At 37.7% G+C, this 12808-nt stretch overlaps 1 protein-coding gene across 1 annotated transcript in view; it reads left to right on the top strand.

The window, feature by feature from the left end:
• Positions 1-12262, top strand: part of SLC6A2 (solute carrier family 6 member 2) — a 79426-nt gene extending 67164 nt beyond the window's left edge. Inside the window, exons 12-14 of the mRNA XM_009469218.2 lie at positions 738-905; positions 3417-3488; positions 5080-12262. Of these exons, the coding sequence (XP_009467493.2) occupies positions 738-905; positions 3417-3488; positions 5080-5103 (264 nt within the window). The 3' untranslated portion in view covers positions 5104-12262. The remainder of the gene's footprint in view (positions 1-737; positions 906-3416; positions 3489-5079) is intronic.
• Positions 12263-12808: the final 546 nt, after the last annotated feature.

Genomic DNA, 12808 nt, shown 5'->3' with positions numbered 1-12808 from the left:
TTGAAACCCTAGGCTCAAAATACTCTAATTTGAAATTGTTATATGGAGCAGAATGTGTAGGCCCAGAGAACCAAATCAAGGAACTCTGCATATTACACAACCCATATGGATTTAACAGGAGGGAAATAAGGTGGTGCTCCACTCTTTCCTTTTTGCATCTAGTACTGGACAGGGTAACATCAGCAGAAAAAAAAAACACACCAAAAAACAAACAAACAAAAAAACCAACAAAAAACCAAGCCACACCCAATAACTTCGTTTTCCAGGCCTTAAGGCTGCTTGACCTTTCTTCAGTAAACGTATCATGCTAGAGTTTGCATCATGCTTCTCACTGAAAAATGGGTACAAAACTTCTAAATGAAGCCTAATGCCTCTGGGAAAGAAAGAAGGGAAAAACAATAGATCCTGCAGAGTTTTTTCTTGACTACAGAATCCCTTATTTATACCTGTAACATTAGTTTAAATGAGGCAGTAGCAGACAACCACCTGATCTTCCCACCAAAATATCAAATAATCTGTGTCCAGAGTAGCTGAAATGAACTGTTAATACTGGTAAATGCATCGAGAACTTTAACAATTTAAGCGGTAAGAGGCACAAAGTAAATAGGATGAAGGTAAATGGTAAAGCTGGCTTGAAATATACCTTAGAGTGGCTGCCTAATAAAACACATGAAATCCGTTTTCCACTAAGTTTCTTCATCTCAGAAGTGTGGTTCATTTTATTCTTTCTTTCCTAGTTTGTCGTGATAGTCAGCATAATAAATTTCAAACCTCTGACCTACGATGACTACACCTTCCCACTCTGGGCAAATCGCATTGGCTGGGGAATAGCATTATCTTCAATGATACTTGTGCCTGCCTATATTATCTATAAATTTATGAATGTGCGTGGGACCTTTAAAGAAGTAAGTGGAACACTAATAAAATGTCATGAAATGTTGCTATGAAATTATATGGCTGGATCTAAGTTGGCAGTTTGTTTCTCTTACTCCCGAAACTTATTACTTATGAGTGACCTTTTGGATCCAACCGTCAGATGGATTGGAGTTTTGAGGTAGGATTACTGCATGCTGTTTGAGTTTCTAGGTAGAAATTAGCTTTCCAAAAAGCACCATAATAATTCTGAAAAATTATTTTTGATGCATGTAATTAATCCAATTGATGAGATTATTTTTTCCTTATTGACAAAAAAAAATATACAAATTATGGTATCTTCATATTCAGCACTGAGGTATGGTCTTCACACAGCTCCACCTAAACAGAGTTCAGTGCAAGGGTATGCTTTATCACTCTACACTCTAACTGTAAACTGTTACATGTACAAAGTTAATTTAGACCTCTCCTATCTTAGCATTGTTAAGAGTCTCTAAGTACATATCCACATGCTGGGAGGGTGTGATGTGCCCTCAAAGTAGGCCTGTGTTCAGGATGGCCTTTGTTCATTTAACGAGCATCCAGAAAGGGCAGAAGAAATACTTTATTGGGTCACAGCAATAGCTCCATTTAGCCCAGTATTCTGTCTTGAACAGCAGCCACTTCGTATTTGATTTCTTCTGTCATATACGTATCCTTATCCTCTATTTACTGGAATTATTTCAACACTCTGCAAGGCTAAAATTAATGCAGATCTTTCTATTGTGTGTTTATCACTAACATCAGAATGCTTGAAGAAACTCAATATTCGAGGTAGACCAAGGTGCTGAAATAGATCTGGAAATCAAGAAACAATTCTGATATAGGCACCACTTATGGTCTCATCTAGCCTATTGCTTTTTAACTACTTCAGTAAAAGCATTTTGCACTACCTATACTCACTTCATGCATAGTATGCCTGGTCTGTGCACTGAATAAAGTGGAAACTGAGGAAGAAATCATTTGTGACCACCTTATTCTAATGATTTGCGTAACAGCAAGAAGTTTAACATTGCAACCTTAATAGTGTTGTTTTAACTTCATTTATATGTTTAATATTAATATATTAAACCTATTTAAAGTAACCTGTTTCTATGGGAAAAAATGTATTCATATTTCCTTACAGTTCACCCCCCTGTACTTTTCTTTATTTATCAGTTCAAAATGGCACAGGATCAAGGTTCACTGATCACATTAATTTTACCATCACTGTCATAGTAAATTATCTATAGTCTTAAAACATCTAATGGTGCTCAGAAGTAAGACTCCTCACCACTGTACACATGAATTTTTGTCCTGTCACATGTCATAATTGTATAACCTAATCTAGACTATCTGACTTATACCTAGTTCTATTGCTCTCCTTTCCTACAGCTAGAGTTACACAATGGTGTAGCAAGATACTGACGCTCTTGGGCAAATCACTGAACCACCACCACACAGAGAATTAAGCAGAAAATAGGATCTCACCCTTTACCTAGATAGGGCACATTTCCCTCGCATTCACCTGGCAGGCCCAAAGGGATAAATGCCGTGTTTCTGAAACATTACAGTCACCTCGATGTTCACCTCAGAAAGGCACCCCCCAAAGCGGGAACTCCTCTTCACCTGCCCTGTTTTCATCAGCTCCAACATCTCAATGTTGTGCACAATTTCTCGCTCTCATTTCCAGCAATTCTATGAGGCCTTTGTTTTCTTCCATTCCTGGGGATTTACAAACCCATTTTCTAGCAGCGTCTAAGTGTCAAAGAATAATTTGTACTGGCCCAACAGGCTTTTGCCAGCTTGCACAAGTTTACTGATACTGGGATGAAGAAGCCTGTGGCCAAAAACACATTTGCTCATTCATTTTGTAGTGTTAGCAAGTTCTGGTTTATCTTTTACAGCTCCAGTAGACAGCAACTCTTCAGTCTCCTCATGAGAAATATAGCAAAAGGCTAGTAAATTACATCCAAATAACTTAAGATACGATGCCTTAAATTATGGCTCTTAAAAGTACGGGGAAAGGTATGCTCTCAGTCTAATGGGAACTCCTTAAGTTGGTTGAAAGTTCATGATAAACCAGAATCTACCTGTGATCCCAAATGGCACAGTATAGGGTAGACAAGGGAGATGAGCTGGGAAATAGTACCTCCTTCCTCTCCCACTGGGACTAACCAACCTCATTACAGCACTAACAGAAAAGTGTGAATTTAGGGGATGTAGGGCCTGTGATACCAACTTGTTCCTGATGTTCTTTTCCATATGCACTTGCTAAATATTTGGACTTAGTATTTGCATAAACTTTCTACTCTTGCTTCTTATATTAAAGGCTAATACCAAGGGGCTTATAATAAGCTTGTTCTCTCAGTGACTAAGTTAAAGGCACATGATGCAGTGATATTAAAGATTTAAGTTACCGCTTTAAATAAAGTTCATGCTACTTCCCCATTATAGATTGGGGATTACAGACATAATCCCATTTCATATGGCTGACTTTTTCTTCTTCTTCCCATCTGGTTTAGAGACTAGCTTACTGCATCACACCTGAAAATGAGCACCAACTCGTGGCCCAAGGAAATGTCAGGCAGTTTAAGGTTTGTACTCCTTTCACCATGCTTCCTCTCCTGATACCAACCCTTTCCTCTCTTTAGCAACAACTACAGGTTTGCACCAATCTCCTCATAGTGGATACCTTTGCAGGTCTGTGGTTCTGTTTTTCTGCCAGCATGACAAGATACAGGAGGCTCAGTACCATATGCGTCAACTCTGTTGGAAGGCTTTTGGCACCTTCCTTCCTCGACTAAGCAGAACCCACAATTTTACAGATCACTTGAATACAGTATTTTAGGTTGTATCTGAATACAGTGAGATTTCAGCAAGAGATGAAGGGATTTCCAAACTATCATGTGCATTTGAACAGGTCACAGCCTCTCCCTCAGTTATTGCAGAGCAATCTGAAGTCGTATTTCCTAAACTCCAATCGTGTACCACAACACATGGTAAACAGCAAAACAAATATCCAGTGTCAGAGCTTAGACATAATGGCCGTGATGATATAATGTGCTAGGTTATATGGAATAGGCTTTCCCCACGGGCCTAGAGTTGATTGAAAACACTGCTGGAGACTTCTTAAGCAGCCATGAAAAATACGCTATAGGATTCCAAACACTGCTTTCCTTTTAGCAAATAAATTGAGCTTATTGAAATAAAGTCCTTTTTGTAGAAGATAAAAAGGATGCAAATATGAGGCTTGTTACACTTCATCAGCATTCATGCCGGACCACTTTCTGTCTTCAAAGTTGAAAGCAACTAGAATTATGCACATCACCTCAAAACATGACCCAGATTTTATAGTGGTGGTTTGTATGTTTGTACTGAAAAAAGAAATTTGCCTTTTGCTTACTCTGAAAAACACTGTTTGAAGTATAATTTTGAATTTTAAAGGAAATAATCCAAGTGTAGATTTATGGGATGCAGAATGGAAGCAGGAAGAAAAGGTTTCCTGTTTTATGATGACAATTTATTTGATGTGGCCAAGAATATGTAGTAGCACAGCACCTCTTCCTGCCTTCTCTTTCCCCTATTCCTGCCCTCAGTTGTCTGAATATTTAATGTCCAGCTGTAAATAACAACTTGATTTTTCCAGAGGCAGATGTTCCTGTGCAAATGGGCTATAACAGCCATTCCTACACAGTACCAGTCTTCTGAACCCAAATCTATAATGGCAAAAAGGAAGCAAATGAATTTCACTTAAATTAGAAAAGACTGTCCTCAGAAGTAAATTCCTAATGACACTTCAAATCACGTAAAACACTAGGGCACATTAATTTGTTGCTGTCTTCAATGAACAGCTAGGAACAGCTAAAGCATAGTGATTTGTTCATGATGTTTAAGTTTGTAAACAAAACACTGACTACCATAACCAAACAAGTACAAAAATTATCTTCTCATATATGTTCGGCAGTCCTGAATTTTAAAACTGAACTGAGAGATGACTAAATAGCCTTTATATTCAGCACATTCCTCACTGCAAACAGAAATCCACAGAAATTTAGTTATAATCTATCCACTATTGTGAAACCTCTTTGTAACTCTAGATTTGTCAACTAATGTATTTAAAACATCTCTCACAATCATCATTTGAATCAATAATGTTATTAAACAACTACTTTTGTTCCCTTACAGCTTCAGCACTGGCTAACAATATGACAACCAACAGGTTAAGGAAAAAGCCAATATGTTAAGCTAAACTGGGAATACAGAAAAGTCAAGTTCAAAGCTCCCTCGATTATGCTTGGACCAGGCTGGCTCAGAGCTTATCTACTGACTCTTTGAGGGAAGACATCTGCTCTCTGTTCTCAATGCCTCCCTTCTATTACTTGGCTTCAAACAATCTTTAAAGACTCTGTTTAATTTTTCTTATGTCCTTTGGTGCCATGAGATCCCTACATGACCAAAACTTGTGAGTTTTGCTATTGGCAGAAGTGGAAGAGGGGGGAGCAGAGAAAAAAAAGCAATCAACATAAGTTAAATGCTCTTTTATCGTGAAGAAGTGAATTAAACTTTTCTGACAGTAATAATTACTTCAGATATTCATGCCGTGACCTATTTTAAATGAACAACACCTGAACATTCTTAGATCTAAGGAAAGAGTACATCTCAATTATGAGGAAAGAGCAACTTTAACTATGTACTAATGTCATTAGCTTTCTTGCCATACTATCCTTTGGGATATGAGTTTGCATCCTTCTGAAGTGAAGACTCAGTGCTTCATTTTCAGTGGTTTGTTATTAAGTTTCTTCTCTTGGTGAAGAAGGTTGTCTCTGCTGTCTGTATATGTCCATGCCATTTTCTGTCCAGTTAATTATACAAGCTGAAGAGCAGCAGGAACGGAATTCCTGTTACAGCTAAGTACAGAATACAGTTTAATACCACACTGTACTTAATGAAAAATATATTCCCTTATATCAATAATTAAAATGACTTTATCATATGATCCATACTCCACAGACTTTTTCAGCTGAGTATGAAAGTTATGTGCAAATAGAGAGACTTTCATCTTTTTTTGCTGTATTTTGTTCCAAACAAAGAATGTAAAATACATAAGAAGAGAGAATGATTTTTAGAATTACATAATCTACCCAGAGGCACCAAAATACCAAACTTGGGCTTTATTCGCCTGCTGTGAACATGCGACTATTATAATCTAACCTGGATTCACCTACCAAACCACAGTAAAATTGTGTTAAATAATTTAGAAGGATATTTTAGACATGCTCAGCTCTCTAAGCCTATTCCAGCTCTTCTCTCTGGTAGCATTATGCAAAGCAGAAGATACAGAACAAACTCTGCATTTGGGTGCTGTTCTTATTCTGTGGTCACTTATCACTGTAGTATCTTCCCAGTGATCACTAGATTTGGTAGCTTTCAGTTATTTCTTATACTTATTTATCACTAGATCTATAGTAATTTTCAGAGGCAGTAGCTTCTCAGCTGAATCCAGCCCAGAGTTTACCTCTGGACCTTACCTCTGAATTTTTTTGCCTTTATACATTCAATTCAGCTTGTCTTTTAAATGTATATAGTGCTTCCTCTTTTTAAAAAGACCATTTAAAAGGATGGGGCTTTTTTATTTATAATACAATTTTTGTTGAGCTTTTTTTTTCCTTTTTTAAAATAGCCCAGTTTAAAAGTCCCAAGTGATTTTGGCCTTTTCCATTTAACATGGATTTCTGTTCAAAATAATGTCAGGGGAATTTCTCTCCTTCTTTATCCTGTTCCTCCAACATAATCAATACTTTGGAACGTATCAAGTATTGTCCTTTTCTGAAAGAGTCTCTGTGACAAATAGTAGTTTTATTTAAACAGGGTTTTAAACCCAAAGGATACTTTCTTCTAATTATAAAGAAAGTCATATTTTCTGGTCCAACTGATGGCTGATAGCTGTTTAAACCCTGTTATTAAATATATTTCAATAATAAAGGATTTTCAAATGTTGCAGTTCTATTTCTGTAATTACACAGGAGGCCAAACAGTGAAAGTATGTTGAGGGCTTCAAAAAAGCCATCCCACCAACTTCATAGTTAATCCCATTTTTATTGTTTGCTCAACTACATGAGAAACTTCTCATTGTTATAAAGCTTACTTTTCAATAATACAGCTGCTTCAGTCACTGGCTTGGCATGGCTCAAAAGCTTCTTAGCATAGATATAATTACCAAGTTTTGAAACTGCTGGGGGCTCTTTAACACGGAGCTTTAATAGCTTGTCACATTATACATTGTTTGGTTCGCTCATGATTGGAAATGCTGACAACCTGCATCAGTGTTCACTTGTGACACACCCCATTATCACCATCCGTATAGCAAAACCCATGCAGGAAAAGTTACATTTCATCACCACTCGGCTCTGAAATAGGAGCAAAGCTATCTTAACATGGGAGTGAAATCAGCTTTACCCAGCATGTTAGGGTTTGATTGTATTTTTAATACCAACTCCCAAGGCAATTACCTACTATGTTATTTTTATTTCTATTACTGCATAATTTCTTAGGCTTAGTGTAGTATTTATAGCTCAGGACTCCACTGCACTTATTGCCATCTTGTTCTGAGATTTTATAGGCAGAGAACTTGCAATCTATACAGAAGACAACAGGCAAATCAGAGAAAGCAGGAATCTTATTACATGGAAGACCCCGAATGAAAAAGAAAGATACTACACATTGCATGACTGCACAGCTAGGCTTCAAGTTCAAGATGTTGCCCAAAGGAGTTCTCCCCAAAAATAATATGGCTTCTGTCCCAGAGATGAAGAACAATGTCTTCAATTCCCCACAGAATAAGATACTCAACTACCTCATGCCTCTTGGACAATAAATGATGCCCTTAGACACAAACTAGCATCCATTCAAATGACAAATACCTTTGTGAAGACCAGGTTATATTCTTTTCCTTGACTTGGTGATACGGTACAGACAGTCCAATAAGAAGTCTCAGCTCTGGCATCCAGCTCCTCTTAGGCACCTCCTTTGAGCTGCCTAATACATTTTCAATATGGAAAATACCAAATGCCACCAAAATACTCATCTCCCTTCAGTTCAACCACTTGCAGTTTAAAAAAAATAATCACCCAGTCAGGTCCTTATCACCCATGGGGTTTAACTGCAAGTCTTCCTTTAACTCAGTCTTGAATTTTCAGCCAAGCAGGTCTCACTTCCCCTCAGCTATACCTGCTGGGGGAACAGACCCACTCTGGGAACTGGTGTTCTCCCAGATATCCCCGTGGGATGGCAAGTATATGCTGATGGAGTAGGCAGCTCACTTCCAAAAGAAGAAAATTTTTGATACAAGCTTATTCAAGAGGCGGTATCATCTGCTTGCTAGTTATGTTGGCTGTTTTGGTAACAAGCCAGTGGGAAGAACTGAGTGAAGCAATTAAATAGCTCATTTGACAGTTCTAGAAAATATTTTCCTGAAAGTCTTTTTGTAATCTGATAAAGGAAGCAGCTGTCATACATTAGCATCTCTCTTCTGACTTTCCTTCCTGTCAGTGAAAAAGACCTGCCTGTGATCCATATTTTTACATCAAGCCACAGAAAGTTAGTTAGCACCAAGGAAAGAGATCATCCATTTTCTTTGTACTCTTCCTGCTGTCATTCAGCAGAATAATTCTCCATGTACTTGGTACTGTTCTAAAGCTACCTAACAAAAACTCCAGAGATTTAGATTTCTGGTAGAAACAGTGGGTCTTTCATGGGCAACAGTCCAAAAAGCACTAGTACTACTTAGTGTTTGGCCCCTGAGGCACACACCCTGGCAACACTTGAAAGACATCTTACCATAGTGAGGGATTTTGCAGGAAATCCAGGATCAAACATGATATTTTAAATATAGAATGTAGGAGAAATACTTGGCTGTTACTGTTGTACATGTTCCCTAACTGCACGTGCAATGTATGTTGTATGTAATTTTCCCAGAGGAAATTCCATATAATTGGTCATTTCTTCTCAGCAAAATACCATCTAAATGCTATTATTTAAAAAGGTCAAACCCAAACATTTTGTATATACATCCACTTCTTATGCTATTGTTTTGACACAAATGAAGTTTATTTTGTACTGTTAGGTTGTAGGAGGCCACATAGAAAGTTCTTTTGCTTTTAATGTCTCTTTTGCAGTTCTTCCGATTCATACAGCATGAAGTAGTGGATACTTGCTTTTATGGGAGCAGTAGCTTTCGTTCATATCCTGGACTAAGTTTCATGAGGCATTGGCAAACATTTAAGAATTTCTTTCCTAAGAACCAAATTTAATCCGTAGATCAGCACTTTCAAGAGATGAGACTTACTAATGTTTTATTTGCAGTGCCCCATTAAAACATTTTAAAATGCGCGTGAAGGACTCGGACAGAAGCCAGTTTCCACAGCTTAATAAATGACCGTATATAATTTACCTGCAGAAATTATGTGTGCGCTCTGAGCCTCTCAGAGCAGTAAAATGGGATATGTTTGTTCTAATACACTTTATTTTCTCAGGGCTAAGAATATTTATGGTCCACAGATATGCTCATGTGCAAGAACTACACCTCCTTAATTTAAAGGCCAATATGATGTTTCTGATTAGACCCTTGAACAACTTTGGAGTCTTGGCTATAGTACAGGGAGACAGATCTTCTGGAAACACTTCCAGAAAGTATGCTCCACAGGAAAACATTTCTTCAGTCTACCTTCCTCTGATTCATACCCATGTTCCTGTTGGTGACTGTGGGCTGACCTAGCTAATCAGTGGAAAGTTAAACTATTAGAATATGAAGCTAAAATCTTTATTATAATACACTACAGAAGCCAGAAACAGGACCTTGAAGTGACCTTACTAGATTCATATCTATATACAAGCTGAAAGTAGCATATGGACTATGTTAAGCAAAGCTGGCCAGCAGTCACCATACAGGACTGAATCTGTGAGCTGCTTGGACACCTGAATTATTACAGATCTTCATTTACTAAACTAATATTATCTGGTACATGAGAAAGCCAGCCACATTCTGGCTTCCTTTAGGAAAAAGGTACACTAGGACAGGATACTGCAAAACAGTCGGGAAATCTTTTCAGAACTTAATTTACAGAAGTTAAGCCTCCAGTTAAGCCCTGTTACATCTGTGACCTAGCATCACTGAGTTTCAGAGAGGATCATACATAGGGAATAGTTGTATCTCAAACATCCATGTTTGAGTGATTCTGTGCTGTGGAAAATTGTTTTTTGTTCAGCCATTTCAGTCTGTTTTAACTCAGACTTCAGTGGCAACATTTCACCAAGCACTTGCCCCCCTCTAATCCATATTCTCAAAGGACAGTTTTTGCTGACAATCTGCCAAGACCACTCAGACTGACCGAACAGGCATGCACGTGTTCCTTAGCTGTGATTAGATGTACAATTATTTCGTTTTGCCTGCTTAAGCTTAACTGCGGAATGACAAGACTTACAAGCCACACCATGCAGAGAGAAACTTCTCCTAGGCCAAAAAATTTCAGATTTTTGCACATTGTACCTAATAAAAAATAAATCAATATAGGACCAAGATCCTCAGCTGGTGAGTAATTTGTGCAGTGATACTGTTCACTGCCTGAGACTGAATTTAGATGCATCTACATGCATCAGAGACTACTATAGAGAGCTAGGTGGCAGATAAAGACATTTCAACCAGCAGAAAAACCTAAGTGTAATATAGCTGCTTTTAAGTACAGAATTTGATTAGTTTTCCTTTGCCATTTAGAAAGAGAATATGTTTAGACAAATTGCAATCTCTCTATGACTGACCTAGCAGAAGCATGCAGAAACAGAAGACAGCCAGAAGACTCTAAATAACACAGATACCATGATCGTATTCAGTGAAACTGTCCTCCTTAGAAGAACACATAGGTGTCTAGATGCAAGTGGTTGATATGGAGCCAAGGAGGGGAGAAATATGGAGCCAAGGAGGGGAGAAACTGAGAGACTTAAGTCTCAGTCCAGCAGTGCAGCCGCCATGTAAGTTAACCATTACTGCCATTAGTTTTCACGTTGAGAACAGTGGGCCTTTATTGCCTAAGCACTGACAGCAAGATGGGGCCACCTGTGTGCTTTGCCTTCCTCCTTTCTAAAGGTGGTTCTTTAGCTGCCATACTAAACAAAAGTTGCTTAATTTGTTTAATAAGGGAACAGAATAAATCCAGTGAACTAAGAAAATTACTAAGCCTTAAACTGGCTCTCTTTTAAAGGTGTCGTGTTGTTTCTAGGTCACTGGCAAGAAGCCTCAAACTTGCAGGTGACCTGCATTTGTAATTTATGTTGCACTCTCTCTGAGCCTCTCTGCAAGACTTAGCTTTTGTTTGCTGTGGGTAGTATCAGTTACAAAGGGAGAAACTCCAAATAGTACATTTTGAAAATAATTTCTAATAGGTCTGATGGAGATTTGCCTTACACATAAAAGCTTTATAGTGAGAATTTACTTGGTTTACACCAGTTTTACTTAATTTTTAATGTCTTTTTATAGCGGTGACTAGACTTTACCTTAGATAAAGGTACCTCTGTATAGGAAATATTTTAATATTTTTACCAGTTTTTTTAATTTTCATAGAATATAAGTGTATATTGTAAGGCGAGAAATTCAACTTTGATGTAACAAGGTTATCACACAAGACCTATTTCTCCATTATAAGATTTTGTAGTCAGCCAGTCTAGTTCAATAATATGTTGGCCTTTGATTATAAATGTAAAAATGTGATAATGGAGAATAAAGCATTATCTACAGCTAAATGCACATTGTAGCACAATATTCTCCATTTCTGCCTTAATCTCATAAAAGGAAGTCATGTGTTTTTAATTTATATTCTAAAAAACCAAAAAAATCCAGAGCATACTTTGGCTGCAATTTTGTGTTGTTAGACAATTTAACGTTAAATCAAATGTGTTAGTGTCCCGTAGGTCTACTTCCAAAGCAAGAGATCACATTGCAGTTTTCAGGAATAAGTTCTCATAGGAGTTCAAAACTTGCCACTAGTAAAAATACTCTCCAAAGCACCCCAGTGACCAAAAGCATCCAAACACAGCCACCACATTTCCATGCCTGATTCCATTAATTGTGCAATCTGCAGGTCCATTTGCCTTTTTTTGTAAGTCTTTGGTTATCTGGGGGGAAATGGCATTTCAATTTTTTTTTTTTTAAAGGGAGACACCTACATGCCCATGTGTGTAATTAGAAACAACTACATTTCTTATAAATATGGATATGGATGTGTGTGATGTGTGCTGGTTACCTATACTTAAAATGCTGATAAAGATGGTGAATGTAAAGTATTTGTCCTCATTCCTCTGTCTTTCTGTGATCAGTGTAAATAAGAACTGTTTTAAGCTGTGCATTAATGTAACAGATTATTCCAATATTGTGTATAAAATTATTTAAATAAAATCTGACAATTATGCACATAAAAAGAGTATAAAGAAAAGTCTTATGTACCAAGAATTTACTTATGACAGTCAATTAAAAGCTGAAATAAAAGTTTTGCTTGTTGTCAATACTATTCCCAGCTAAAGCTTCACAGTGACAGCCGGTCCTTGGCTCTGCAGCCACCTCCCCAGTGGTGGCACGCTTGCCTCCCAGGGACAGGCATTTCTGGAGCAGGACTGCCTGACAGCAGTGCAGAAAGGGCGTCTAGAAGCCAGTCTTGAGCTGACCCTAAAGACTAGCAGACCACTAAAAACAAAAGCCCAAAAGCAGGAACCCTATACAGCTCTCAACCTTCATGAGACAGTTCACATCTTTTTGGTGTCCATCGGATGCAGTGAACAGATTAATTTCTGCATTTGAACTCTTTTCAGGAATGTAATTACTGTAATGCAATGAAGTTTTCACAACCACACATTGAAAGGAAATAACTAA

The sequence above is a fragment of the Nipponia nippon genome, unplaced genomic scaffold (genome assembly GCF_047370975.1).
Source record: "Nipponia nippon isolate SJK-2023a ecotype South Korea unplaced genomic scaffold, ASM4737097v1 scaffold_7, whole genome shotgun sequence".
In the NCBI taxonomy this organism is placed as follows: Eukaryota; Metazoa; Chordata; class Aves; order Pelecaniformes; family Threskiornithidae; genus Nipponia; species Nipponia nippon.
This window is presented reverse-complemented; position numbering and strand designations above follow the sequence as displayed.